At 48.8% G+C, this 27436-nt stretch overlaps 1 protein-coding gene and 1 long non-coding RNA gene across 3 annotated transcripts in view; one reads left to right on the forward strand and one right to left on the reverse strand.

Moving 5' to 3' along the window:
* Positions 1 to 25326, reverse strand: part of LOC143956943 (NACHT domain- and WD repeat-containing protein 1-like) — a gene marked incomplete in the record, with an annotated part of 331576 nt that extends 306250 nt beyond the window's left edge. The window contains 5 exon segments of the mRNA XM_077467116.1: positions 2890 to 2995; positions 8106 to 8218; positions 15980 to 16083; positions 20475 to 20580; positions 25229 to 25326. Coding sequence (XP_077323242.1) covers positions 2890 to 2995; positions 8106 to 8218; positions 15980 to 16083; positions 20475 to 20580; positions 25229 to 25311 — 512 coding nt within the window.
* Positions 25327 to 25877: 551 nt separating this feature from the next.
* LOC143956952 (uncharacterized) overlaps positions 25878 to 27436 on the forward strand; it is a 48397-nt gene continuing 46838 nt past the window's right edge. For both annotated transcript variants that reach the window (XR_013270025.1, XR_013270024.1), the window contains exon 1: positions 25878 to 26018. This is a non-coding gene — a long non-coding RNA (uncharacterized LOC143956952). The remainder of the gene's footprint in view (positions 26019 to 27436) is intronic.

Below are 27436 nucleotides of genomic sequence, written 5' to 3' on the forward strand. Positions count from 1 at the left end.
TGGACTATACCATTATGGAGTGGACTATACCGTCATGGAGTGGAATATACCGTCATGGAGTGGAATATACCGTCATGGAGTGGACTATACCATTATGGAGTGGAATATACCGTCATGGAGTGGAATATACCGTCACGGAGTGGACTATACCATTATGGAGTGGACTATACCGTCATGGAGTGGACTATACCATCATGTAGCTGGGTAGTGTTTGGGAGATAAAAGCCCTGAAATGCTCTATTCAGGAATGAGGATCCGGTGACTGTAGGAACAGTTGAAAATATAAACCCACTAAACCTCATTACAAAAAAAAGTGAGTGTGAGCGAGAGAGCAACCAACCCAAACCCACCTTTAAAAATGTTTTCTATCTATTGTCAAAGTTGATTTTACCCAATGAGAAATAAAATCGCAAAAGGGAAGATGCTGCAAGAGGGCCATACCGCGTACGCTTGTGGCAGCAGGCTGTGAAAATCAATGACAATAAAATATACAGCGGCTGTACCCGGATATACGGACATCTCAGGCTAGGGGGTGTGTATAATAGGTGTACAGCCGCTGCATGATTCAGCCTGTCGTTGATTTTGGCAGGTTGCTGGCAGCACGCCATACATTGGTCTTTTTTTTTGGAATCTTGATATCTTCCTTTATGGTTTCACTGTATATCTCCTTGAGACATAGGAGCCACTATATCGATTTTATTGAACATCTACTGATATTCAGTGATTATACATGCGGTACCTGTCAGTCTCCTGAAGAAGTCATAATTTGGGCGAAACATGTAGAGAGCTGGGAGTCTCTGCATTTCTTCCATAATCTCATGGATACTGTATGCCACTTGTAAACAATGTTTTTAACAAATGTTGAAATAAAATTTTGCTACATTTATATACGTTTTATTGGCGTATAACACCCACTTTTCCACCCTGAAAATTGGGTGCAAATAGTGCGTGTTATGCGCTGATCTTTCAATTTTGGCTGCCTCAGAGGGGACAGGGAGGGGGCGGGAGGAGCGACGTCAGATTGCATACAGTAATACATACAGCGGCCTCTGTAATAGGAAGTGCTGTCTCCTGGGCTGGCGTTGGACCACTGTTCTGTCTATGATAGCCGGCTCAGGAGGCGGGACTGTGTATTAAAGAGGCCGCCAAGTAAACAGGCAATTCTTGCTGTATGTAATCTGTAGGCGCTTGACCCGCCCCCTCTCTATCCCCTCTGAGATAGCAGGTGAGGCTGCATTGATGGAACTTGTGAGGCTGCAGATGGGCATTGATCAAGCTGCATTGGTGGCAATGGTGAGGCTGCAGATGGGCAATGATCAAGCTGCATTGGTGGCGATGGTGAAGCTGCAGATGGGCATTAATCAAGCTTCATTGATGGCAATGGTGTGGCTGCAGATAGGCAATGATCAATCTGCATTGGTGGCAATGGGGAGGCTGCAGGGGGGCATTAATCAAGCTTAATTGGTGGCAATGGTGAGGCTGCAGATGGGCAATGGTGTGGCTGCAGATGGGCAATGATCAAGCTGCATTGGTGGCAATGGTGTGGCTGCAGATGGGCAATGATCAAGCTGCATTGGTGGCAATGGTGAGGCTGCAGGTGGGCATTAATCAAGCTTCATTGGTGGCAATGGTGAGGCTGCAGGTGGGCATTGATCAAGCTTCATTGATGGCAATGGTGAGGCTGCAGATGGGCATTGATCAAGCTTCATTGATGGCAATGGTGAGGCTGCAGATGGGCATTGATCAAGCTGCATTGGTGGCAAAGGTGAGGGTGCAGATGGGCAATGATCAAGCTGCATTGGTGGCAATGGTGAGGCTGCAGATGGGCATTGATCAAGCTGCATTGGTGGCAAAGGTGAGGGTGCAGATGGGCAATGATCAAGCTGCATTGGTGGCAATGGTGAGGCTGCAGGTGGGCATTGATCAAGCTGCATTGGTAGCAATGATGAGGCTGCAGGTGGGCATTGATCAAGCTGCATTGGTGGCAATGGTGAGGCTGCAGATGGGCATTGATCAAGCTGCATTGGTGGCAATGGTTAGGCTGCAGGTGGGCATTGATCAAGCTGCATTGGTGGCAATGGTGAGGGTGCAGATGGGCAATGATCAAGCTGCATTGGTGGCAATGGTGAGGCTGCAGGTGGGCATTGATCAAGCTGCATTGGTGGCAATGGTGAGGCTGCAGGTGGGCATTGATCAAGCTGCATTAGTGGCAATGGTGAGGCTGCAGATGGGCATTGATCAAGCTGCATTGGTAGCAATGGCGAGGCTGCAGATGGGCATTGATCAAGCTGCATTGGTGGCAATGGTGAGGCTGCAGGTGGGCATTGATCAAGCTGCATTGGTGGCAATGGTGAAGCTGCAGGTGGGCATTGATCAAGCTGCATTGGTGGCAATGGTGAGGCTGCAGGTGGGCATTGATCAAGCTGCATTAATGGCAATGGTGAGGCTGCAGATGGGCATTGATCAAGCTGCATTGGTGGCAATGGTGAGGCTGCAGGTGGGCATTGATCAAGCTGCATTAATGGCAATGGTGAGGCTGCAGATGGGCATTGATCAAGCTGCATTGGTGGCAATGGTGAGGGTGCAGATGGGCAATGATTAGGCTGCATTAATGGGCACTTGCCCTTATTTCGCGTCACAGTTCATTATTTAAAATTTAAGTTATTTCCTGAAACTTCCCTCTAAGTGAAGGTGCGTGTTATACACCAATAAATACAGTAATTGTCTGTTTGGCACCTAAAAAAATCAATTTTTTATTTTTTGCTTCCTATCAAAATTCTGTACATTTAGTGATGTGGTGCTGATGACTCTCTGACACCCAGCAATATATATATATATATATAGAGGCCTTTCAATGTATATTCTAAAAAAATCCCCCGCTTGTCTCACCTCCCAGAGATGATATATCGGTCATGGATGAGGACCGCCGTCACAATATCGCTGTGCCCTTCCAAGCTGTGAACCAGGAACTGGGAGCCCTGCAGTGGGGAGCGATCTATGGTAAAATGTGATAGAATTATGAGGATGACCCCCCATTATCCCCAAACCAAGGCATTGTAGTGAATGGAGTGGAGTGTATTAAGAGCGCCAAGTGCACACAGCAAAGGGAAGGCACAGGCAGAGAGGAAAGAGCAAAAGATGAATCCGGAATTGTGACAGAAAGAAAGAAAATACAGAGACAAGAACAAGAGTTAAACCCCAAGTACTGAATTTTTCGCCGGAACTCAGCTTCATGTAGTAAAACAGTTAAGAAAACAGTACAATGTAGTAAATGTCCGACCTCTCCATAGGAACATCCCTTAACTCACATGTTCCAATCATTAGCGAAATTGTTCCCTACAATGGATGTCGTTAAAATTTCAACATGTTCCAATCATAAATATACCTCCCATTAACTTTAACCACTTCACATCCAGGCCAATTCTGACATTTCTCTCCTACATGTAAAATTCATCATTTTTTTGCTAGAAAATTACATAGAATCCCCAAACATTATATATGTTTTTTTACCAAAGACCCCAGAGAATACAATAGCGGTTGTTGCAACTTTTTATCTCGCGCGGTATTTGTGCAGCAATTTTTCAAACCCGTTTTTTTCAGAAAAAAATAATAAAAACTTTGCTTTAAAAAAACAAAACAAAAAAAAACAGTAAAGTTAGCCCAATTTTTTTGCATAATGTGATAGATGAAGATACGCCGAGTAAATAGACACCCAACATGTCACGCTTCAAAATTGCACGCGCTCGTGGAATGGCGCCAAACTTTGGTATTTAAAAATCCCCATAGGCGACGCTTTAAATTTTTTTTACTGGTTACATTTTGCGTTACAGAGGAGGTCTAGGGCTAGAATTATTGCTCTCGCTCTAACGTTCGCGGCGATACCTCACATGTGTGGTTTGCACACCGTTTTCATATGTGGGCGGGACTTAGGTATGCGTTCGCTTCTGTGTGCGAGGGGCGCTTCACATTTTTTTTATTGTTAATTTTACTTTTTTTAGTTTGACACTTTAAAAAATAAAAAATAAAAAAAATTGATGACTTTTATTCCTATTACAAGGAATGTAAACATCCCTTGTAATAGGAATATGGCACGATCGGATCTATTTACAGTGATATTTGGGGGGGTCAATAAGACCCCACATCTCACCTCTAGGCTGGGAAGCCTAAAATAAAAAACGTTCACGGCTTCCCAGCCGAGGCGGCGCCATTATTTGAATGCAGAGGCCGGGCGTAACGTCATAACATCGCGCGCGGCCTCCGAACGATCATAGAGACTCCGGGGACGAACTAGTTCACCGGAAATCTCTATGATCATTATCCGGGGGTCGGCGGATCCTGTGACTGACTCACAGATGGAAGCGGTGAGTCGGTAGAAGCACCGGAGGGCGGCGGGAGGTGGGGTTGGCGTCCCCTCCCGCCGCCCGTAAGAACAATGAAGCAGCGGAACAGCCGCTATGATCGCTCTTATGGTGCAGGGAATCGCCGGCTGAAAACGCCGATATCTGAATGATGTCTGTGGCCTCAGGCATCTTTCAGATATAACCCCGGAAAGTCGAGGCCGTCCCAGGACGTCCACCCGGCGCCAAGTGGTTAAGGGCCAAGCCTCTTTCTGAGATTTGGTGTTTACATGTTAAAATATTTTTTTTTTTTCTAGAAAATGACTTAGATACAAAACAATATCTCTCTCTCTGTCTCATGTCACGCTTCAAAATTTCGTCTGCCCGTGGAATGGTGACAAACTTTGACCCTTCAAAATGTCCATAGGCATCGTTTTAAAATTTCGACAGGCTGCATTTTTTGAGCAACAGAGGAGTTGTAGGGCTAGAATTATTGCTCTCGCTCTAATGATCATGGCGATACCTCACATGTGTGGTTTGAACACCGTTTTCATATGCCGAGGTGACTTACGTATGCGGTCACTTCTGCGCGGGAGCTCGGTGGGACGGGGTGCTTTACATTTTTATTATTATTTATTTTGCTTTTTAATTTTTACACTGTCTTTAAAAAAAAAAAAAAAATGGTGTCACTTTTATTCCTATTACAAGGAATGTAAACATCATTTGTAATAGAAAAAAAAGCATGACAGGTCCTCTTAAAGCGGAGGTCCACCCTAAAATGGACCTCCGCTCATCGGAATCCCCCCCCCCTCCGGCGCCACAATCGGCACCTTTCAGGGGGGAGGGGGGTGCAGTTACCTGGATAATCCAGGTAACTGCACCCACTTCCGGGCTAGCTCTCTGCGGAAAGGGGCGTACGTTACGCCCCTTTCCGAAAGCGCCCGCCCCCTTCAGCAAGTGCCCCGCTGCCTGCTGGGAAACACACAGCTCCCAGAGGCAGCGGGGACCGTCCAGATTGCGCCGCGCGGCTCGCGCATGCGCAGTAGGGAACCGGGAAATGAAGCCGAAAGGCTCCATTTCCCGATTCCCATACCCAAGATGGCGGCGGCACGAGCGAGCGATCGGCTTCGGGTGCCGACATCGCGGGCGCGCTGGACAGGTAAGTGTCACTATTTAAAAGTCAGCAGCTGCAGTATTTGTAGCTGCTGGCTTTAAAAAAAAAAAAAAAAAAACGCGGAGTCCCGGTGGACTCCCGCTTTAAATATGAGATCTGGGGGGGTCAAAAAGATCTCACATCTCATATTTACACTAAAATGCAATAAGAAAAAAAAAATTATGAAATGTCCTTTTTCTTTTTACAAAAATAAATAAATAAAAAATTTCCCCTTTAAAGCGGAGGTCCACCCTAAAGTGGACCTTCCGCTCATCGGAACCCTCCCCCCCTCCGGCGCCACAATTGGCACCATTCAGGGGGGAGAGGGGTGCAGGTACCTGTACAGTACAGGTATCTGCACCCACTTCTGGGATAGCTCTCTGCAGAAAGGGGCGTAGATTACGCCCCTTTCCGAAAGTCCCCCGCTGCCTGCTGGGAAACACACGGATCCCAGACTCGCGCATGCACAGTAGGGAACCTGGAAATGAAGCTGAAAGGCTCCACTTCCTGATTCCCATACCCAAGATGGCGGCGGCAGCACCCGAGAGACGATCGAGAGATCTGCTTCGGGTGCCGACATCGCGGGCGCGCTGGGCGGGTAAGTATCACTATTTTAAAAGTCAGCAGCTGCAGTATTTGTAGCCGCTGGCTTTTAAAAAAAAAAAAAAAAACGCGGAGTCCCGGTTTAAGATCATTGGGCGGAAGTGACGTTTGGCATCGCTTCTGCCCTCCAATGTTATGGAGCCGCGCTTGGCTCCAGGCTGTTCACACGAGAGATGGTCTCCGCCGCTGCCGACGTCTCCCGTAAGTGGCGGAGACCACTGGGGAGCAGCGGGAGGGGGGGCCCTCTCCCGCCCCCAATAAAAGCGATTGAATACGCCGCTGAGACCACTTTTATCTGAAAGCCGACCGCCCGCTGAAGAAGAGGGCACCGGGGGGTTATGGTAGCTATCTGCTGCCATAACACCAGTATTCCTCTCCAAACAGCCGCCGTATAATGACGGCGGGCGGTCAATAAGTGGTTAAACACATACCATATAAATATAAGTTTTTAATTCCCACCTCCTCCCTCTTCAAGGGGATAGAAGGGGGGTGGGAGGGAATAACAAATTTAAAAAAAAAAGGAGAAAATAAAATATTGACATATTGGAATTTTTTTCCTTGATTAGCGGCTGCAGCCAGTCAGGGATCCACCACTGTGGGAATGAAGTGTCCGGGGGGGGGGGGTACCTCAATTAATATTAAAAGATATGCTAAACAATCAATAAATATCAGTGTGAGGAATACTTGGTTACAATGTCATCGGGAGCAGTGATCACACACAACCCCTCCCTCCCACAGTTAGAATCACTCCCTAGGACACACTTAACCCCTACAGCGCCACCTAGTGGTTAAACCCTTCACTGCCAGTCACATTTACACAGGAATCAATGCAATTTTTAATTGCACTGATTGCCGTATAAATGTAAATGGTCCCAAAATAGCGCCAAAAGTGTCTGATCTGTCCGACATAATGTCGCAGTCACGATAAATCGCTGATCGCCGATATTACTAGTTAAAAAAAAATAAAAAATAAATCATAAAAATGCCATAAAACTATCCCCTATTTTGTAGACGCTATAACTTTTGCGCAAACCAAAAATATGTAGAAGAATACGTATCGGCCTATACTGAGGAAAAAAATTTTTTTTTATATATTTTTTTGGGATAGTTATTACAGCAAAAAGTAAAAAATAATGAGTTTTTTTCAAAATTGTTGCTTTTTTTTTTTTGTTTATAGCGCAAAAAAAAAAAAAAAACGCAGAGGTGATCAAATACCAGCAAAAGAAAGCTCTATTTGTGGGGGGGGGGGGGGGAAGGACATCAATTTTGTTTGTGGAGAAATGTCGCACGACCGCGCAAATTGTCAGTTAAAGCGACGCAGTGCCGAATCGTGCTCTGGTCTTTGGCCAGCCAAATGCTCCGGGGGGCTGAAGTGGTTAATGCATAGGATTAGGGATAGGGACTCCGCGTTTTTTTGTTTTTTTTTAAAAGCCAGCAGCTACAAATACTGCAGCTGCTGACCTTTAAAATAGTGACACTTACCCGTCCAGCGCGCCCGCGATGTCGGCACCCGAAGCCGATCTCTAGATCGTCTCTCGGGTGCTGCCGCCGCCATCTTGGGTATGGGAATCAGGAAATGGAGCCTTTCGGCTTCATTTCCCGGTTCCCTACTGCGCATGCGCGAGTCGCGCTGCGCAATAAGGACGGTCCCCGCTGCCTCTGGGATCTGTGTGTTTTCCCAGCAGGCAGCGGGGCACTTGCGGAAAGGGGCGGGCACTTGCGGAAAGGGGCGTAATCTACGCCTCTTTCCGCAGAGAGCTATCCCGGAAGTGGGTGCAGATACCTGTACTGTACAGGTATCTGCACCCCCCTCCCCCCTGAAAGGTGCCAATTGTGGCGCCGGAGGAGGGGGGGGGGGGTTCCGATGAGCGAAAGGTCCATTTTAGAGTGGACCTCCGCTTTAAGGTGAAAAAAACAAGAAGGTTTTCAACCCCTTTAAATGAGTCAGTTTTGCAGGAACAGAATATTATTGATCAGAGGCTCCAAATCTATGACCCCCCCCCCCGTCTCACCTGGACCCTTCAGTTTTACTTTTGGCGCAGGCTGAGCCGTTGTCTTTTTGGGAGACGTCTTGGGAGGGTTGTGCTTCTTCAATGGAGGCTCCGGGTGTGAGGACGACGCCACGCTGCAAGGACAAAATGGAGAAAACTGATAGACAAAGATACAAGGCAAGCCCCGCCCCCCCCCGATAAAATTCATCGGTTGTCTTTTAAAAGAACGAAAAAAAAAAAGAAGAAAGCAGCAATGGTGTGCTGTATACCAACACGTCCAATCATAAATCATCATTTACTGGTCTCACTTTGGTAATAACAGAAACAGTGGCGTAACTAGAACCTTCAGGGCCCCGATGCAAGAAACCATGAAGGGCCCCCCTGAACCCCAGCCAGGGCCCTTCCCTCCGAGTCCGGCGGTGGAACTCCAGGGCGTGGTCACAGGTATGACCTTTGTGAGCCCTGTAGTTCCACCACTGGCATCAGTAGTTTTTATTAATTTTTTTTCATTTTTAGGTGCCCCATTGGGGTACTGTCCCTAGGCAGGATGGGGGTCCCGGTCCCCAGAAGAGATGAGGTCCTTTTCTCCAGGGCAGATGAAGTTACTGCTCCCAGGTGAGAAGGGGTCCCTGTCCCCAGGGGAGATGGGGGTCCCTGTCCCCACGTGAGAAGGGGTCCCTGTGCCCAGGGGGATATGGAGGGGGTATGTAATAGTGTGTGCTAGCTGCCTATGCTGCTGCCGGCCATATGTAGAGGGGGCTGCATGGGCCCCTGCATCACAGGGCCCAGTTGCGGTCGTGACTGCTGCACCCCCTATAGTTACGCCCCTGAACAGAAATCTTCTAGGTTGCTGTGGATAAGTGATCTCTGCTCATCATGGCTGCACTGAGTACTTCTTACCTGAATAATAGGATTTTTCTGTATTGTGCTTCCCGCATACGGTTCTAGCTGAGCTGCACAAATACTTTTTACTCAAATATATTCCTTTAATAACCACAAACAATATAAATCCCTTTTCTAAATCCCTATTATCTTGTAAATGTAGCAGAGACACCATCACTGTGCAGTACACAGACTGTGCTGAGAGCAGAGCTATGGGAGGGGCTCAGCAGGCCCCGCCCACTGCAGGCTACCTGCAGGAAAACTAAAGGGGGGGGGGCGGAGACAAGACAAGTCACCCTGCACAGGAGGAGAGAGCAGCAGTCACTGCACAGAGACAAAGCGCAGAAGTTGTTTAACCACTTGCAGACCGGACCATTTTGCTGGTCAAAGACCAGACCACTTTTTGCGATTCGGCACTGCGTCGCTTTAACTGACAATTGCGTGGTCGTGCGACGTGGCTCCCAAACAAAATTGACGTCCTTTTTTTTTTCCACAAATAGAGCTTTCTTTTGGTGGTATTTGATCACCCCTGCGGTTTTTATTTTTTGCGCTATAAACAAAAATAGAGCGACAATTTTGAAAAAAAAACGCATTATTTTTTACTTTTTGTTATAATAAATATCCCCCAAAAATATATAAAAAAACATTTTTTCCCTCAGTTTAGGCCGATACGTATTCTTCTACATATTTTTGGTAAAAAAAAAAAAAAAATCACAATAAGCGATTATTGATTGGTTTGCGCAAAAGTTATAGCGTTTACAAAATAGGGGATAGTTTTATAGCATTTTTATTAATAATTTTTTATTATTTTTTTTTTTACTAGTAATGGCGGCGATCAGCGATATTTATTGTGACTGCGACATTGTGGGGGACCCATCGGACATTTTTGACACATTTTTGGGACCATTGTCATTTATACAGTAATCAGTGCTATACAAATGCAGTGATTCCTGTGTAAATGACACTGGCAGTGAAAGGGTTAACCAGTGGGTGGCAGTGTAGGGGTTAAGTGTTCCTAGGGGTGTGTTACTAACTGTGGGGGGGTTGGGCTTTCATTTAGTGTACACTGATCTCTGCTCCAATCACATGGAGCAGAGATCAGCGTCACTAGTTGCTAGGCAGAATGGAGAAATGTTGTTTATACAGCATTTCCTCCATTCGGCCGCTCCGTGAGACGATCGCGGGTATGCCCGCGGCGATCGAGTCCGCGGGTCCCGCGACCGGACTCACCGGGGTCCCGACCAGCGCGGGAGCGCGCTGCCGGCGGCGCGCTCCCGATGGCAGGGCGGCATCGAATATTGGACGTACCTGTACGCCAATATGCCTGCCCGTGCCATTCTGTCGACGTACATCGTCGTGCGCTGGTCGGGAAGTGGTTAAAGCGGTGGTAACCCTAAAAAATAAGAAAAATGTATAAAAAATAAAATGGATCTTGTTCCTTTAAAGCACAATAAATAGCACAGTGTTTTTGCAGTGTCATTTGTCCTTTTCGATGCTGTACAATACCTGGTTAATCCTGCCTGTTCCTGTGCCCACCTAGGTGTGCTGACCACGGTAATCATGACTGCTGATCCATCATACCGTGGTCAGTTTACACACCTCTATCATCCCACAGTCTCTCCCTCTCCCCCTCCCTCCCTGCCTGTCAGATCAGTAGTGTGTGAGCCATCTCCTCCCCTCTAGAGCAGCGCAATTAATCGTTGAAAAATCGTGATCTCGATTCAACCCCCCCCCTGGCAATCTCTATTGCAGAGTTTGCTGATTCTTTCATGCAACAAGTGGAGAGACTTATCTGCTCACTCAGCTGTCACTGGGCAGTCTGCCAAGTTTAAACCTGAAACATTGTAACCAACTCTTCCTTCTTAGATGAAAGGGATAAACTTCTGTGTGAAAAAAAATCCAGGCAGTCTGCCAAGTTTTTAAACAATGTGTAAATGAAAGTCTAAATCTTTTTCTGACACTTGTTTCTTAAAGTGGAGGCCCACCCTAAAAAAAAAAAAAAATGCATTAATATTCTTTAAAAAAAAAAAAAAATTTTACTCACCAGAAACCTCTGTTGCTAGGCAGTCTTCCTAATCTGCCTATTCCTATTCTACAGTGCTGTTTCTTCAATTCTTACTCCTCTGGCGAGCAGCCCCGTTGTCTTATGGGACATGTGTGTGTCCCAGGAAACAACGGGGCCATTCACAAAGCTCAGCGCCGCTCGCGAATGCGCAGTAGGAAACAGGCAGTGGAGCCATAAGGCTCCACTGCCTCTTTCCCTTCGTTAGGATGGTGGCAACGGCCACCGTTTTGATGGACGGATTGGCCTGGGGCGGGGGGGGGCCACATCGCGGGCTCACTAGACAGGTAAGTGTTTTTGGCTAATTTCAGCTACCTGTGTCTGTCCATCAGATTTTCTATCTATGATGGCAGACCAAAAACACCTTTTCCATATTTTTTTGATGTTCATTGTATTACTTTTCTTACTTTATAGTTGGTCAAAATAAAATCTCTCTTTTGGCCGCTCTTGTTGCCCCATCGGGGTGATTCCATATTGGCTTGGGTGCCTGTCGGTGGAGTCCCGTGGATTCCTGTCTGGGTGAGTGGATGTGTCACTGGCCCCTGCACACAGCGTTCTCAACATATTTTGTGTTTTTTGCTTTTGTTGTTGTTTACAAATTCTTAACATTATGACCTAAATGTATGTTCTCTCTCTATATATTTAGTGTTGTGCTTTGGTAAATCCCCCGAGGAAGCCCATGGTGGCGAAACATGTCGGGATAAAAATACACCACCACCCACACAAGATGATATTTTTCTCCATACCTGGCACTTCTCCGTACCAGTTGTACCAATGTATACCTTATCCGACACTAAAATATGTGTTTTTATATGTCTTAAATAAAAAGTGATATTTTTATCGTATATGGTTTCTTTCTATATCTTGCACCTAAAAAATCCTGTTAAAGAAATCCCTTCTGTCCATTTCTATACTTACCTGCTCTGTGTAATGGAATTGCACAGAGCAGCCCCGAACCTACCATTCTCAGGTCCCCCGCCAGCGCTCCTGGCCATGCTCACTGTCCAGCGGCTTCCCACGGCAGCACTCATGACTCAAAGACAGCGTGACTCAGCCCCCCCATCCCCCCGCCTCTCATCACGGGATCGGTCGGGAGCGAGCATGCACATGTGCCCCCGTGGGAAGCTAACAATTGTTTAGAGCCCTTTCACAGTGGGGCAGTGGGGGGGTGATAAAGCAGGTGGGAGCAGATCGCTTTTAACCCCCCCCCGAAGGAGTTAAAAGCGCCCGTGTAGTGCCGCCAACGAACCGCTTTGCAGGCGATTTGGCAGCACTGCCCATTAGAGGTCGACCGATATATCGGCCGATATTTGCAGTTTTTTAATTAATCGGCATCGGCCGATTGAGCTGATAAAAAGGCCGATTTAAAGCAGAGGTCCACCCTAAAATGGACCTTTCGCTCATCGGAATCCCCCCCCCCTCCGGCGCCACAATCGGCACCTTTCAGGGGGGAGGGGGGTGCAGTTACCTGGATAATCCAGGTAACTGCACCCACTTCCGGGCTAGCTCTCTGCGGAACGGGGCGTACGTTACGCCCCCGTTCCGCAAGCGCCCGCCCCCTTCAGCAAGTGCCCCGCTGCCTGCTGGGAAACACACAGCTCCCAGAGGCAGCGGGGACCGTCCGGATTGCGCCGCGCGGCTCGCGCATGCGCAGTAGGGAACCGGGAAATGAAGCCGAAAGGCTCCATTTCCTGATTCCCATACCCAAGATGGCGGCGGGACCCGGCAGCCGAGCGAGCGATCGGCTTCGGGTGCCGACATCGTGGGCGCGCTGGACAGGTAAGTGTCACTATTTAAAAGTCAGCAGCTGCAGTATTTGTAGCTGCTGGCTTTTAAAATAAAAAAAAAAAACGCGGAGTCCCGGTGGACTCCCGCTTTAAGCTGACCATACACCTATAGATTATCTGCAGATTTCTATGGTTAGATGGAAAAAGTGCAATGGATTTCTCCAGGTTCGCTAAACCGTGTGGATGGATTAATCTCCCACTTTTTCCATCTAACCATAGAAAATCTGCAGATAATCTATAGGTGTATGGCCAGCTTTAGAACAGCGTGACTCGGAAATGACTTCTGTAATAGAAGTCAATGCAAGTTGCCTGAGTCTTCATAGAAGAGACTTTCCTCCTCTCTGGGCTCTGCCAAGAAAAGAGCAAAAAGATGCAATGTTTACACTTCTGAATGAACTCATATCTGTGTGTAGAAGTTCTCAGTTTAAAGTGGGAGTCCGCCGGGACTCCGCGTTTTTTTTTTTTTTTTTTAAAAGCCAGCAGCTACAAATACTGCAGCTGCTGACTTTTAAAATAGTGACACTTACCTGTCCAGCGCGCCCGCGATGTCGGCACCCGAAGCCGATCTCTAGATCGTCTCTCGGGTGCTGCCGCCGCCATCTTGGGTATGGGAATCAGGAAATGGAGCCTTTCGGCTTCATTTCCCGGTTCCCTACTGCGCATGCACGAGTCGCACTGCGCAATGAGGACGGTCCCTGCTGCCTCTGGGATCCGTGTGTTTCCCAGCAGGCAGCGGGGCACTGGCGGAAAGGGGCGGGCACTTGCGGAAAGGGGCGTAATCTACGCCCCTTTCCGCAGACAGCTATCCCGGAAGTGGGTGCAGATACCTGGATTATCCAGGTAACTGCACCCCCCTCCCCCCTGAAAGGTGCCAATTGTGGCGCCGGAGGGGGGGGGGGGGATTCCGATGAGCGGAGGTCCACTTTAGGGTGGACCTCCGCTTTAACCATTTAAAGACTAAATCTTTTCTGACATTTGTTGCTTACAAGTAAAAATCCTGTATTTTCTGCCAGAAAATCACTTAGACCCCCCAAAAAATTATATATATTTTTTTAGCAGAGATCCTAGGGAATAAAATAGAGGTTGTTGCAATATTTTATGTCACACGGCATTTGCGCAGAGGTCTTTCAAATGCATTTTTTTGGGGGGGAAAAAAATAAACTAAATGATTTAAAAAAAAAAGAAAAAAAACTAAAACAGTAAAGTTAGCCCATTTTTTTTTTCCTCCAAAAGTTTTGACTACCTGTTTTATTTTATAGGCGACTTTCACACTGGAGCGGGGAGGCGTTGGCGGTAAAATGCTGCTAGTTTTAGCAGCGCTTTATCATCATTTTAGCGGTGCTATTTGGCTGCTAGTGGGGCGCATATAACTCAGCTAGCGGCCGGAGAAAAAGGTTAAATGCGCCCGTGAAGCACCGCTGCCAAATCGCATTGCATGCGCTTCGGCAGTGGTGCCCATTAATATCAATGGGCAGGAGTGGTGGAGGAGGGGTATACACCACTCCAAACGTGCCGCTTGCAGGACTTTTTTTTTTTTTTTTTTTTTTTAACATCCTGCCAGCGCATCGCCTCGGTGTAAAAAGCACTCGGTCTTTCACACAAACTGCAGGGGGAGCCGTTTTGCAGGCACTTTACAGGCGCTATTTTTAGCCCAAAAGAGCCTAAAAAAACACCCCAGTGAGAAAGGTGTATGTTAGGTTTTATGAGATGAAGGGGGATAAAAAAAAAATAATAAAATAAAAAAAATTGGCCTATCATATCGGCCCAAAAAAAAAAAAAAAAAAACGGCATCATATATCAGCCATCGGCCGCCATGATTTCTAAATATCGGCATCGGCCAGAGAAAAACCCATATCGGTCGACCTCTACTGCCCATGCATTCCAATGGGCAGGAGTGGTGGAGGAGAGGTGTATGCACCACTCACAAACCGCCCCAAACGTGCTGCTTGCTGGACTTTTTCTAACGTCCTGCAAGCGCACCGCTCCAGTGTGAAGGCGCTCTGGTTCTCACACTGGGACTGCAGAGGAGGCATATTTCAGGCGCTTCACAGGCGTTATCCTTAGCGCTAAAGCGCCTGAAAAATGCCCCAGTGTAAAAAAAGGGGTCTAAGGCTTTAGAACCGCTTCTGGACCGCCCACCATACAGCATAGAACGTGAGCAAGGCACGTGATTTTGTGCATGCGGTGTAGGGTGGCGTGCGCTCGTGCCCCCGGATTGCAGCCTCCTCTGTGATTGGACACAGCAGAAGCCAATAAGCGGGTCCGGCGGCTGCGATGGTTGCCGCCACCCGCCGATCGTTTACAGGAGACACGGAGCAGCGGTGTGCCTATGTAAACAAGGCAAACCGCTGATCTGTCAGTGAGGAAAAGAGAGATCTTCTGTTTCAGCTAAGCTCTTTTCCTCCAGGCTATACCCTCCCACAGAAAGCAATCCCTAGGAGCACACTTAACCCTTTGATTGCCCCTTAGTGTTACCCCTTCTCAACCAGTGTCATTAGTACAGTGACAGTGCGTTTTTTTTTTTAGCACTGATCGCTGTATTGGTGTCACTGGTCCACAAAAAGTGTCACTCAGGGTCAGATTTGTCCGCCCCAATGTCGCAGTCCCACTAAGAATTACTGATCACCGCCATTACTAGTAAAAAAAAAAAAAAAAAAAACATAAAAATGCCAAAAATCAAAACCTATAGTATGTAGATGTTATAACTTTTGAGCAAACCAATCAATAAACACTTATTGGGATTTTTTTTTACCAAAAGTATGTAGCAGAATACATATTGGCCTAAACTGATGAAGAAATTCTATTTTTTTTTTTTATTGGGAATGTTTTACAGCAGAAGTAAAAATATTGCTTTTTTTATTGAAAATTGGCGTTTTTTTTTTTTGTTTATAGCACAAAAACTAAAAACCGCAGGAGGTGATCAAATACCACCGAAAGAAATCTCTATTTGTGGGAAAATAACGACATCAATTTGTTTTGGGTACAGCGTCGCACGACCGCGCAATTGTCAGTTAAAGCGGCGCAGTGCCGAATCACAAAAAAATGGCCTGATCAGGAAGGGGGTAAAACCTCCCGGGGCTGGAGTGGTTAAATATAAGTTCTGGGTGTTCTCAGATTGATATCAGACAGCAACAAAAAAATAAATAAAAAACGTAACATCAGACCTGCCATGTTGTGTTGCTCGGGTCTCGGCATCCTCGGGTTCTACTTGCAGATTTTGAGACAATATTTCCTCCACACGTCTGCGGAGTTCCACCTTGAGAGATACCTGGATACACACAGGAGAAGACCGACAATCCATGACTTCCATCTCTCTATAAACAACACAAATACTACAAATCACCTCCCCTTACAGGCCGATATGTAAAAAAAGGTGGAGGAAAAAAAAAAATACGGGTTTAAAATACACGACTACAGTTTAATGAAATGGCCAGACGGGGTGGAGATATGACAGCCGACCTCGTGTCCCTCATATATTCTGGGCTGATGTCCGCGAGGAACCGGAAGTACAACCGGAGCTGGGAGGAGGAACACCAGAGCTCAACTCTTCACACACACATTACATTTGTGTACGGAGCTTCCTGGTGACCCCAGAACCCTTCTAAGAGGAACTTCTACATTGTCACTGTGCAAATTCCCTGCTCCTTCCCCAGTCACATCCCACCTCCAGCACAAGGACTGCTCTTCTCTAGTATGATCCCACCTCCAGCACACACACAGGTCTCTCACCTCTACCCCACCTCCAGTGTACACACACATTGGTCTCTCACCTGTACCCCACCTCCAGCACACACACATTGGTCTCTCACCTGTATCCCACCTCCAGCACACACACAGGTCTCTCACCTCTACCCCACCTCCAGTACACACACATTGGTCTCTCACCCGTACCCCACCTCCAGCACACACACACATTGGTCTCTCACCTGTACCCCACCTCCAGTACACACACACATTGGTCTCTCACCTGTATCCCACCTCCAGCACACACACAGGTCTCTCACCCGTACCCCACCTCCAGCACACACACACATTGGTCTCTCACCTGTATCCCACCTCCAGCACACACACATTGTCTCTCACCTGTATCCCACCTCCAGCAGACACACACATTGGTCTCTCACCTGTATCCCACCTCCAGCACACACACATTGTCTCTCACCTGTATCCCACCTCCAGTGTACACACACAGGTCTCTAACCTGTATCCCACCTCCAGCACACACACATTGGTCCCTCACCTGTATCCCACCTCCAGCACACACACATTGTCTCTCACCTGTATCCCACCTCCAGTGTACACACACAGGTCTCTAACCTGTATCCCACCTCCAGCACACACACATTGGTCCCTCACCTGTACCCCACCTCCAGCACACACACATTGGTCTCTCACCTGTATCCCACCTCCAGCACACACACACATTGGTCTCTCACCTGTACCCCACCTCCAGCACACACACACATTGGTCTCTCACCTGTACCCCACCTCCAGCACACACACACATTGGTCTCTCACTTGTATCCCACCTCCAGCACACACACATTGTCTCTCACCTGTACCCCACCTCCAGCACACACACACATTGGTCTCTCACTTGTATCCCACCTCCAGCACACACACATTGGTCTCTCACCTGTACCCCACCTCCAGCACACACACATTGGTCTCTCACCTGTACCCCACCTCCGGCACACACACATTGGTCTCTCACCTGTACCCCACCTCCAGCACACACACACATTGGTCTCTCACCTGTACCCCACCTCCAGCACACACACACATTGGTCTCTCACCTGTATCCCACCTCCAGCACACACACACATTGGTCTCTCACCTGTACCCCACCTCCAGCACACACACATTGGTCTCTCACCTGTACCCCACCTCCAGCACACACACACATTGGTCTCTCACCTGTACCCCACCTCCAGCACACACACATTGTCTCTCACCTGTACCCCACCTCCAGCACACACACACATTGGTCTCTCGCCTGTACCCCACCTCCAGCACACACACACATTGGTCTCTCACCTGTACCCCACCTCCAGCACACACACACATTGGTCTCTCACCTGTATCCCACCTCCAGCACACACACACATTGGTCTCTCACCTGTACCCCACCTCCAGCACACACACATTGGTCTCTCACCTGTATCCCACCTCCAGCACACACACACATTGGTCTCTCACCTGTACCCCACCTCCAGCGCACACACACATTGGTCTCTCACCTGTACCGCACCTCCAGCACACACACACACATTGGTCTCTCACCTGTACCCCACCTCCAGCACACACACATTGGTCTCTCACCTGTACCCCACCTCCAGCACACACACACATTGGTCTCTCACCTGTACCCCACCTCCAGCACACACACATTGGTCTCTCACCTGTATCCCACCTCCAGCACACACACACATTGGTCTCTCACCTGTACCCCACCTCCAGCACACACACATTGGTCTCTCACCTGTACCCCACCTCCAGCACACACACACACATTGGTCTCTCACCTGTACCCCACCTCCAGCACACACACACATTGGTCTCTCACCTGTACCCCACCTCCAGCACACACACACATTGGTCTCTCACCTGTACCCCACCTCCAGCACACACACATTGTCTCTCACCTGTACCCCACCTCCAGCACACACACACACATTGGTCTCTCACCTGTACCCCACCTCCAGCACACACACATTGGTCTCTCACCTGTATCCCACCTCCAGCACACACACACATTGGTCTCTCACCTGTACCCCACCTCCAGCACACACACACATTGGTCTCTCACCTGTATCCCACCTCCAGCACACACACACATTGGTCTCTCACCTGTACCCCACCTCCAGCACACACACATTGGTCTCTCACCTGTATCCCACCTCCAGCACACACACACATTGGTCTCTCACCTGTACCCCACCTCCAGCACACACACATTGGTCTCTCACCTGTACCCCACCTCCAGCACACACACACATTGGTCTCTCACCTGTACCCCACCTCCAGCACACACACATTGGTCTCTCACCTGTATCCCACCTCCAGCACACACACACATTGGTCTCTCACCTGTACCCCACCTCCAGCACACACACATTGGTCTCTCACCTATATCCCACCTCCAGCACACACACATTGGTCTCTCACCTATATCCCACCTCCAGCACACACACATTGGTCTCTCACCTGTACCCCACCTCCAGCACACACACACATTGGTCTCTCACCTGTACCCCACCTCCAGCACACACACATTGTCCCTCACCTGTACCCCACCTCCAGCACACACACATTGTCCCTCACCTGTACCCCACCTCCAGCACACACACACATTGGTCTCTCACCTGTATCCCACCTCCAGCACACACACATTGGTCTCTCACCTGTACCCCACCTCCAGCACACACACATTGGTCTCTCACCTGTATCCCACCTCCAGCACACACACATTGGTCTCTCACCTGTACCCCACCTCCAGCACACACACATTGGTCTCTCACCTGTATCCCACCTCCAGCACACACACATTGGTCTCTCACCTGTACCCCACCTCCAGCACACACACATTGGTCTCTCACCTGTATCCCACCTCCAGCACACACACATTGGTCTCTCACCTGTACCCCACCTCCAGCACACACACACATTGGTCTTTCACCTGTATCCCACCTCCAGCACACACACATTGGTCTCTCGCCTGTATCCCATCTCCAGCACACACACACATTGGTCTCTCACCTGTACCCCACCTCCAGCACACACACACATTGGTCTTTCACCCGTATCCCACCTCCAGCACACACACACATTGGTCTCTCACCTGTATCCCACCTCCAGCACACACACATTGGTCTCTCACCTGTACCCCACCTCCAGCACACACACACATTGGTCTCTCACCTGTATCCCACCTCCAGCACACACACATTGTCTCTCACCTGTACCCCACCTCCAGCACACACACATTGGTCTCTCACCTGTATCCCACCTCCAGCACACACACACATTGGTCTCTCACCTGTATCCCACCTCCGGCACACACACATTGGTCTCTCACCTGTATCCCACCTCCAGCACACACACACATTGGTCTCTCACCTGTACCCCACCTCCAGCACACACACATTGGTCTCTCACCTGTATCCCACCTCCAGCACACACACATTGGTCTCTCGCCTGTATCCCACCTCCAGCACACACACACATTGGTCTCTCGCCTGTATCTTGCCCCTGGAACACACACATCACCCCCCTGGGTTTCTCAGTGTTTAATCACTCTGCAAATCCCTATGGTGGGAATGTGATTCCTGTGGCTGGGACTGACAGCTGTGGCTGCTGAGCCCATACATTGCAGGGACAGGCTGCAGTGATCGCGGCTGATCAGGTACTATGGGCTGCCCTGCCTACTAATCTGTCCAATCATTATATCGATCTGTGGTATATCTGAACGTATATAGAGCCACGATGGAGGAGTGGATGTAAACCCCGAGCACTAAATACCATTACAGGAAAATCACCTATAATGTCCTGTTTTATTTATTGTTTTCATCTGTTTTTGCTATAAATGCTGCTGCTCTCCTGCGTCCCTTTTTCATCCAGTTTATGTCCACGTGTACTGCAGACCCCCTTATACTGTACCTTGGCGGTCTCACAGGGGGTCAGATCCCGGGGAAGGTGTTCCAATGTCTCAATCTGTCTCAGTTTCTTCCGCAATCTCCTGAGCTCTGTGGTGTCCATCATGGCACTGCAAGAACAAAGCGCAATGAGAAAAGGAAAGCAGGCGCAAGGGGGTAAGAGCATTCGGGAAACACGCCGCACATGCGTGGGTACACATCCATGTCCTCACTATAGTCTATGACTGATCCCAGGAGCTGACACTCCAATGTCCTCACTATAGTCTATGACTGATCCCAGGAGCTGACACTCCAATGTCCTCACTATAGTCTATGACTGACCCCAGGAGCTGACACTCTAATGTCCCCACTATAGTCTATGACTGATCCCAGGAGCTAACACTCCAATGTCCTCACTATAGTCTATGACTGATCCCAGGAGCTGACACTCCAATGTCCTCACTATAGTCTATGACTGATCCCAGGAGCTGACACTCTAATGTCCCCACTATAGTCTATGACTGATCCCAGGAGCTGACACTCCAATGTCCTCACTATAGTCTATGACTGACCCCAGGAGCTGACACTCTAATGTCCCCACTATAGTCTATGACTGATCCCAGGAGCTGACACTCCAATGTCCTCACTATAGTCTATGACTGATCCCAGGAGCTGACACTCCAATGTCCTCACTATAGTCTATGACTGATCCCAGGAGCTGACACTCTAATGTCCCCACTATAGTCTATGACTGATCCCAGGAGCTGACACTCCAATGTCCCCACTATAGTCTATGACTGATCCCAGGAGCTGACACTCCAATGTCCTCACTATAGTCTATGACTGATCCCAGGAGCTGACACTCCAATGTTCTCACTATAATCTATGACTGACCCCAGGAGCTGACACTCCAATGTCCTCACTATAGTCTATGACTGATCCCAGGAGCTGACACTCCAATGTCCTCACTATAGTCTATGACTGATCCCAGGAGCTGCCACGCCAATGTCCTCACTATAGTCTATGACTGATCCCAGGAGCTGACACTCTAATGTCCTCACTATAGTCCATGACTGATCCCAGGAGCTGACACTCCAATGTCCTCACTATAGTCTATGACTGACCCCAGGAGCTGACACTCCAATGTCCTCACTATAGTCTATGACTGACCCCAGGAGCTGACACTCCAATGTCCTCACTATAGTCTATGACTGATCCCAGGAGCTGACACTCTGATGTCCTCACTATAGTCTATGACTGATCCCAGGAGCTGACACTCCAATGTCCTCACTATAGTCTATGACTGATCCCAGGAGCTGACACTCCGATGTCCTCACTATAGTCTATGACTGACCCCAGGAGCTGACACTCCAATGTCCTCACTATAGTCTATGACTGACCCCAGGAGCTGACACTCCAATGTCCTCACTATAGTCTATGACTGATCCCAGGAGCTGACACTCTGATGTCCTCACTATAATCTATGACTGATCCCAGGAGCTGACACTCCAATGTCCTCACTATAGTCTATGACTGATCCCAGGAGCTGACACTCCAATGTCCTCACTATAGTCTATGACTGATCCCAGGAGCTGACACTCTAATGTCCTCACTATAGTCCATGACTGATCCCAGGAGCTGACACTCCAATGTCCTCACTATAGTCTATGACTGACCCCAGGAGCTGACACTCCAATGTCCTCACTATAGTTTATGACTGACCCCAGGAGCTGACACTCCAATGTCCCCAGTATAGTCTATGACTGATCCCAGGAGCTGACACTCTAATGTCCTCACTATAGTCTATGACTGCCCCCAGGAGCTGACACTCCAATGTCCTCACTATAGTCTATGACTGATCCCAGGAGCTGACACTCCAATGTCCTCACTATAGTCTATGACTGATCCCAGGAGCTGACACTCCAATGTCCTCACTATAGTCTATGACTGATCCCAGGAGCTGACACTCCAATGTCCTCACTATAGTCTATGACTGACCCCAGGAGCTGACACTCCAATGTCCCCAGTATAGTCTATGACTGACCCCAGGAGCTGACACTCCAATGTCCTCACTATAGTCTATGACTGATCCCAGGAGCTGACACTCCAATGTCCCCACTATAGTCTATGACTGATCCCAGGAGCTGACACTCTGATGTCCTCACTATAGTCTATGACTGATCCCAGGAGCTGACACTCCAATGTCCTCACTATAGTCTATGACTGATCCCAAGAGCTGACACTCCAATGTCCTCACTATAGTCTATGACTGACCCCAGGAGCTGACACTCTAATGTCCTCACTATAGTCTATGACTGATCCCAGGAGCTGACACTCCAATGTCCTCACTATAGTCTATGACTGACCCCAGGAGCTGACACTGCAATGTCCTCACTATAGTCTATGACTGATCCCAGGAGCTGACACTCTAATGTCCCCACTATAGTCTATGACTGATCCCAGGAGCTGACACTCTGATGTCCTCACTATAGTCTATGACTGATCCCAGGAGCTGACACTCCAATGTCCTCACTATAGTCTATGACTGACCCCAGGAGCTGACACTCTAATGTCCTCACTATAGTCTATGACTGATCCCAGGAGCTGACACTCCAATGTCCTCACTATAGTCTATGACTAATCCCAGGAGCTGACACTCCAATGTCCCCAGTATAGTCTATGACTGATCCCAGGAGCTGACACTCTAATGTCCTCACTATAGTCTATGACTGACCCCAGGAGCTGACACTCCAATGTCCTCACTATAGTCTATGACTGATCCCAGGAGCTGACACTCCAATGTCCTCACTATAATCTATGACTGATCCCAGGAGCTGACACTCTAATGTCCCCACTATAGTCTATGACTGATCCCAGGAGCTGACACTCCAATGTCCTCACTATAGTCTATGACTGATCCCAGGAGCTGACACTCTAATGTCCCCACTATAGTCTATGACTGATCCCAGGAGCTGACACTCTGATGTCCCCACTATAGTCTATGACTGATCCCAGGAGCTGACACTCTGATGTCCTCACTATAGTCTATGACTGATCCCAGGAGCTGACACTCCAATGTCCTCACTATAATCTATGACTGACCCCAGGAGCTGACACTCCAATGTCCCCACTATAGTCTATGACTGATCCCAGGAGCTGACACTCCAATGTCCTCACTATAGTCTATGACTGACCCCAGGAGCTGACACTCCAATGTCCTCACTATAGTCTATGACTGATCCCAGGAGCTGACACTCTAATGTCCCCACTATAGTCTATGACTGATCCCAGGAGCTGACACTCTGATGTCCCCACTATAGTCTATGACTGATCCCAGGAGCTGACACTCTGATGTCCTCACTATAGTCTATGACTGATCCCAGGAGCTGACACTCCAATGTCCTCACTATAATCTATGACTGACCCCAGGAGCTGACACTCCAATGTCCTCACTATAGTCTATGACTGATCCCAGGAGCTGACACTCCAATGTCCTCACTATAGTCTATGACTGACCCCAGGAGCTGACACTCCAATGTCCTCACTATAGTCTATGACTGATCCCAGGAGCTGACACTCTAATGTCCCCACTATGGTCTATGACTGATCCCAGGAGCTGACACTCCAATGTCCTCACTATAGTCTATGACTGATCCCAGGAGCTGACACTCTAATGTCCCCACTATAGTCTATGACTGATCCCAGGAGCTGACACTCCAATGTCCTCACTATAATCTATGACTGACCCCAGGAGCTGACACTCCAATGTCCTCACTATAATCTATGACTGACCCCAGGAGCTGACACTCTAATGTCCCCCTATAGTCTATGACTGATCCCAGGAGCTGACACTCCAATGTCCTCACTATAATCTATGACTGACCCCAGGAGCTGACACTCCAATGTCCTCACTATAATCTATGACTGATCCCAGGAGCTGACACTCCAATGTCCTCACTATAATCTATGACTGACCCCAGGAGCTGACACTTCAATGTCCTCACTATAATCTATGACTGACCCCAGGAGCTGACACTCCAATGTCCTCACTATAGTCTATGACTGATCCCAGGAGCTGACACTCCAATGTCCTCACTATAGTCTATGACTGATCCCAGGAGCTGACACTCTAATGTCCCCACTATAGTCTATGACTGATCCCAGGAGCTGACACTCCAATGTCCCCACTATAGTCTATGGCTGATCCCAGGAGCTGACACTCCAATGTCCTCACTATAGTCTATGACTGATCCCAGGAGCTGACACTCTAATGTCCCCACTATAGTCTATGACTGATCCCAGGAGCTGACACTCTAATGTCCCCACTATAGTCTATGACGGATCCCAGGAGCTGACACTCTAATGTCCCCAGTATAGTCTATGACTGATCCCAGGACCTGACACTCTAATGTCCCCACTATAGTCTATGACTGATCCCAGGAGCTGACACTCCAATGTCCTCACTATAGTCTATGACTGATCCCAGGAGCTGACACTCTAATGTCCCCACTATAGTCTATGACTGATCCCAGGAGCTGACACTCTAATGTCCCCAGTATAGTCTATGACTGATCTCAGGAGCTGACACTCCAATATCCTCACTATAGTCAATGACCGATCCCAGGAGCTGACACTCCAATGACTGATCCCAGGAGCTGACACTCCAATGACTGATCCCAGGAGCTGACACTCCAATGGCTGATCCCAGGAGCTGACACTCTAATGTTCCCAGTGCAGTGTACGGCGGAGTCCCCCATCACATTAGAGCCCCCCACTCACACAATCCCCGATTCAAGGAGCCGTCCAATCAGAGAGGATTTCTCTTCATGTCGCCCCCTTGGGGGAGGGTCATGCATTGCCATGGGGCAGATAAGCTGAGCCCCATCACCATGGCGATGAATGATGCCGCACTACCAGGACATGGAGAGTTATTGGATGTCTTCCTGAATGTTGGGGGGCGATCCTGCGTGCCCCTCCCCCCCTCGGCAGGGTCATGCATTGCCATGGTGATGGCACAATGATAATGCATGACCCTGCCCGGGAGGGGGGGGGGGGGTGACACGCAGAGCTGCCCCCCAACATTTAGGTCATGGTGCCGGCCTGGTAAGACCATGGCACGTCCTGGCACTGATCCGGGAGGCCTGTGTCCTGCACACCTCTGGGTGATAAACATCTACAGAGGGTGTGACACACACAGGGGGGGGGGGCAGGGCCGACACCTCATACAGGGAGAAAGGGGGGTCATTCCATCCTATAGGGGGGGTCACAGAGGGGGGCGGGGGAGGGGAGTGCTCTGTCCCTCGCATGCTCTGCAGTCTGTTATATGTCACCTCTCACCCCGCTCCTCCGCCGACCCCGGAAGGTAAATACACTCCTCTCCCGGAAGTAAACCGAGTCCTCATCCGGAAGTAAACAGAAATGCAGGAAGTAGGAGGAGTCCGGGAGATTTTTGCTTCTCTTTAGTTGGCGGGCGGAAGAAGATGATCGGGCCTATTAGAAGGAACGTCACATGACTTGTGTTCCGCAGAGCTTCCGTCCATCGGCTCTGATCTTGTGACATGGAGGAGAGGTGAGTGTGATCATTACTGAGGCCCGCCCACAGGGAGGCTGATCCCAGGAGCTGACACTCCAAAGTCCTCACTATAGTCTATGACTGACCCCAGGAGCTGACACTCCAATGTCCTCACTATAGTCTATGACTGATCCCAGGAGCTGACACTCCAATGTCCTCACTATAGTCTATGACTGATCCCAGGAGCTGACACTCTAATGTCCCCACTATAGTCTATGACTGATCCCAGGAGCTGACACTCCAAAGTCCTCACTATAGTCCATGACTGATCCCAGGAGCTGACACTCCAATGTCCTCACTATAGTCTATGACTGATCCCAGGAGCTGACACTCCAAAGTCCTCACTATAGTCTATGACTGATCCCAGGAGCTGACACTCCAATGTCCTCACTATAGTCTATGACTGATCCCAGGAGCTGACACTCCAATGTCCTCACTATAGTCTATGACTGATCCCAGGAGCTGACACTCCAAAGTCCTCACTATAGTCTATGACTGATCCCAGGAGCTGACACTCTAATGTCCCCACTATAGTCTATGACTGATCCCAGGAGCTGACACTCCAAAGTCCTCACTATAGTCTATGACTGATCCCAGGAGCTGACACTCCAATGTCCTCACTATAGTCTATGACTGACCCCAGGAGCTGACACTCCAATGTCCTCACTATAGTCTATGACTGATCCCAGGAGCTGACACTCCAATGTCCTCACTATAGTCTATGACTGATCCCAGGAGCTGACACTCCAAAGTCCTCACTATAGTCTATGACTGATCCCAGGAGCTGACACTCCAATGTCCTCACTATAGTCTATGACTGATCCCAGGAGCTGACACTCCAAAGTCCTCACTATAGTCTATGACTGACCCCAGGAGCTGACACTCCAATGTCCCCACTATAGTCTATGACTGATCCCAGGAGCTGACACTCCGATGTCCTCACTATAGTCTATGACTGACCCCAGGAGCTGACACTCCAATGTTCTCACTATAGTCCATGACTGATCCCAGGAGCTGACACTCCAAAGTCCTCACTATAGTCTATGACTGATCCCAGGAGCTGACACTCCAATGTCCTCACTATAGTCTATGACTGATCCCAGGAGCTGACACTCCAAAGTCCTCACTATAGTCTATGACTGATCCCAGGAGCTGACACTCCAATGTCCTCACTATAGTCTATGACTGACCCCAGGAGCTGACACTCCAATGTCCTCACTATAGTCTATGACTGATCCCAGGAGCTGACACTCCAATGTCCTCACTATAGTCTATGACTGATCCCAGGAGCTGACACTCCAAAGTCCTCACTATAGTCTATGACTGATCCCAGGAGCTGACACTCCAATGTCCTCACTATAGTCTATGACTGATCCCAGGAGCTGACACTCCAAAGTCCTCACTATAGTCTATGA

This window comes from Lithobates pipiens, unplaced genomic scaffold (assembly GCF_037356315.1).
Source record: "Lithobates pipiens isolate NorthernLeopardFrog02 unplaced genomic scaffold, aLitPip1_a1.2 Scaffold_47, whole genome shotgun sequence".
In the NCBI taxonomy this organism is placed as follows: Eukaryota; Metazoa; Chordata; class Amphibia; order Anura; family Ranidae; genus Lithobates; species Lithobates pipiens.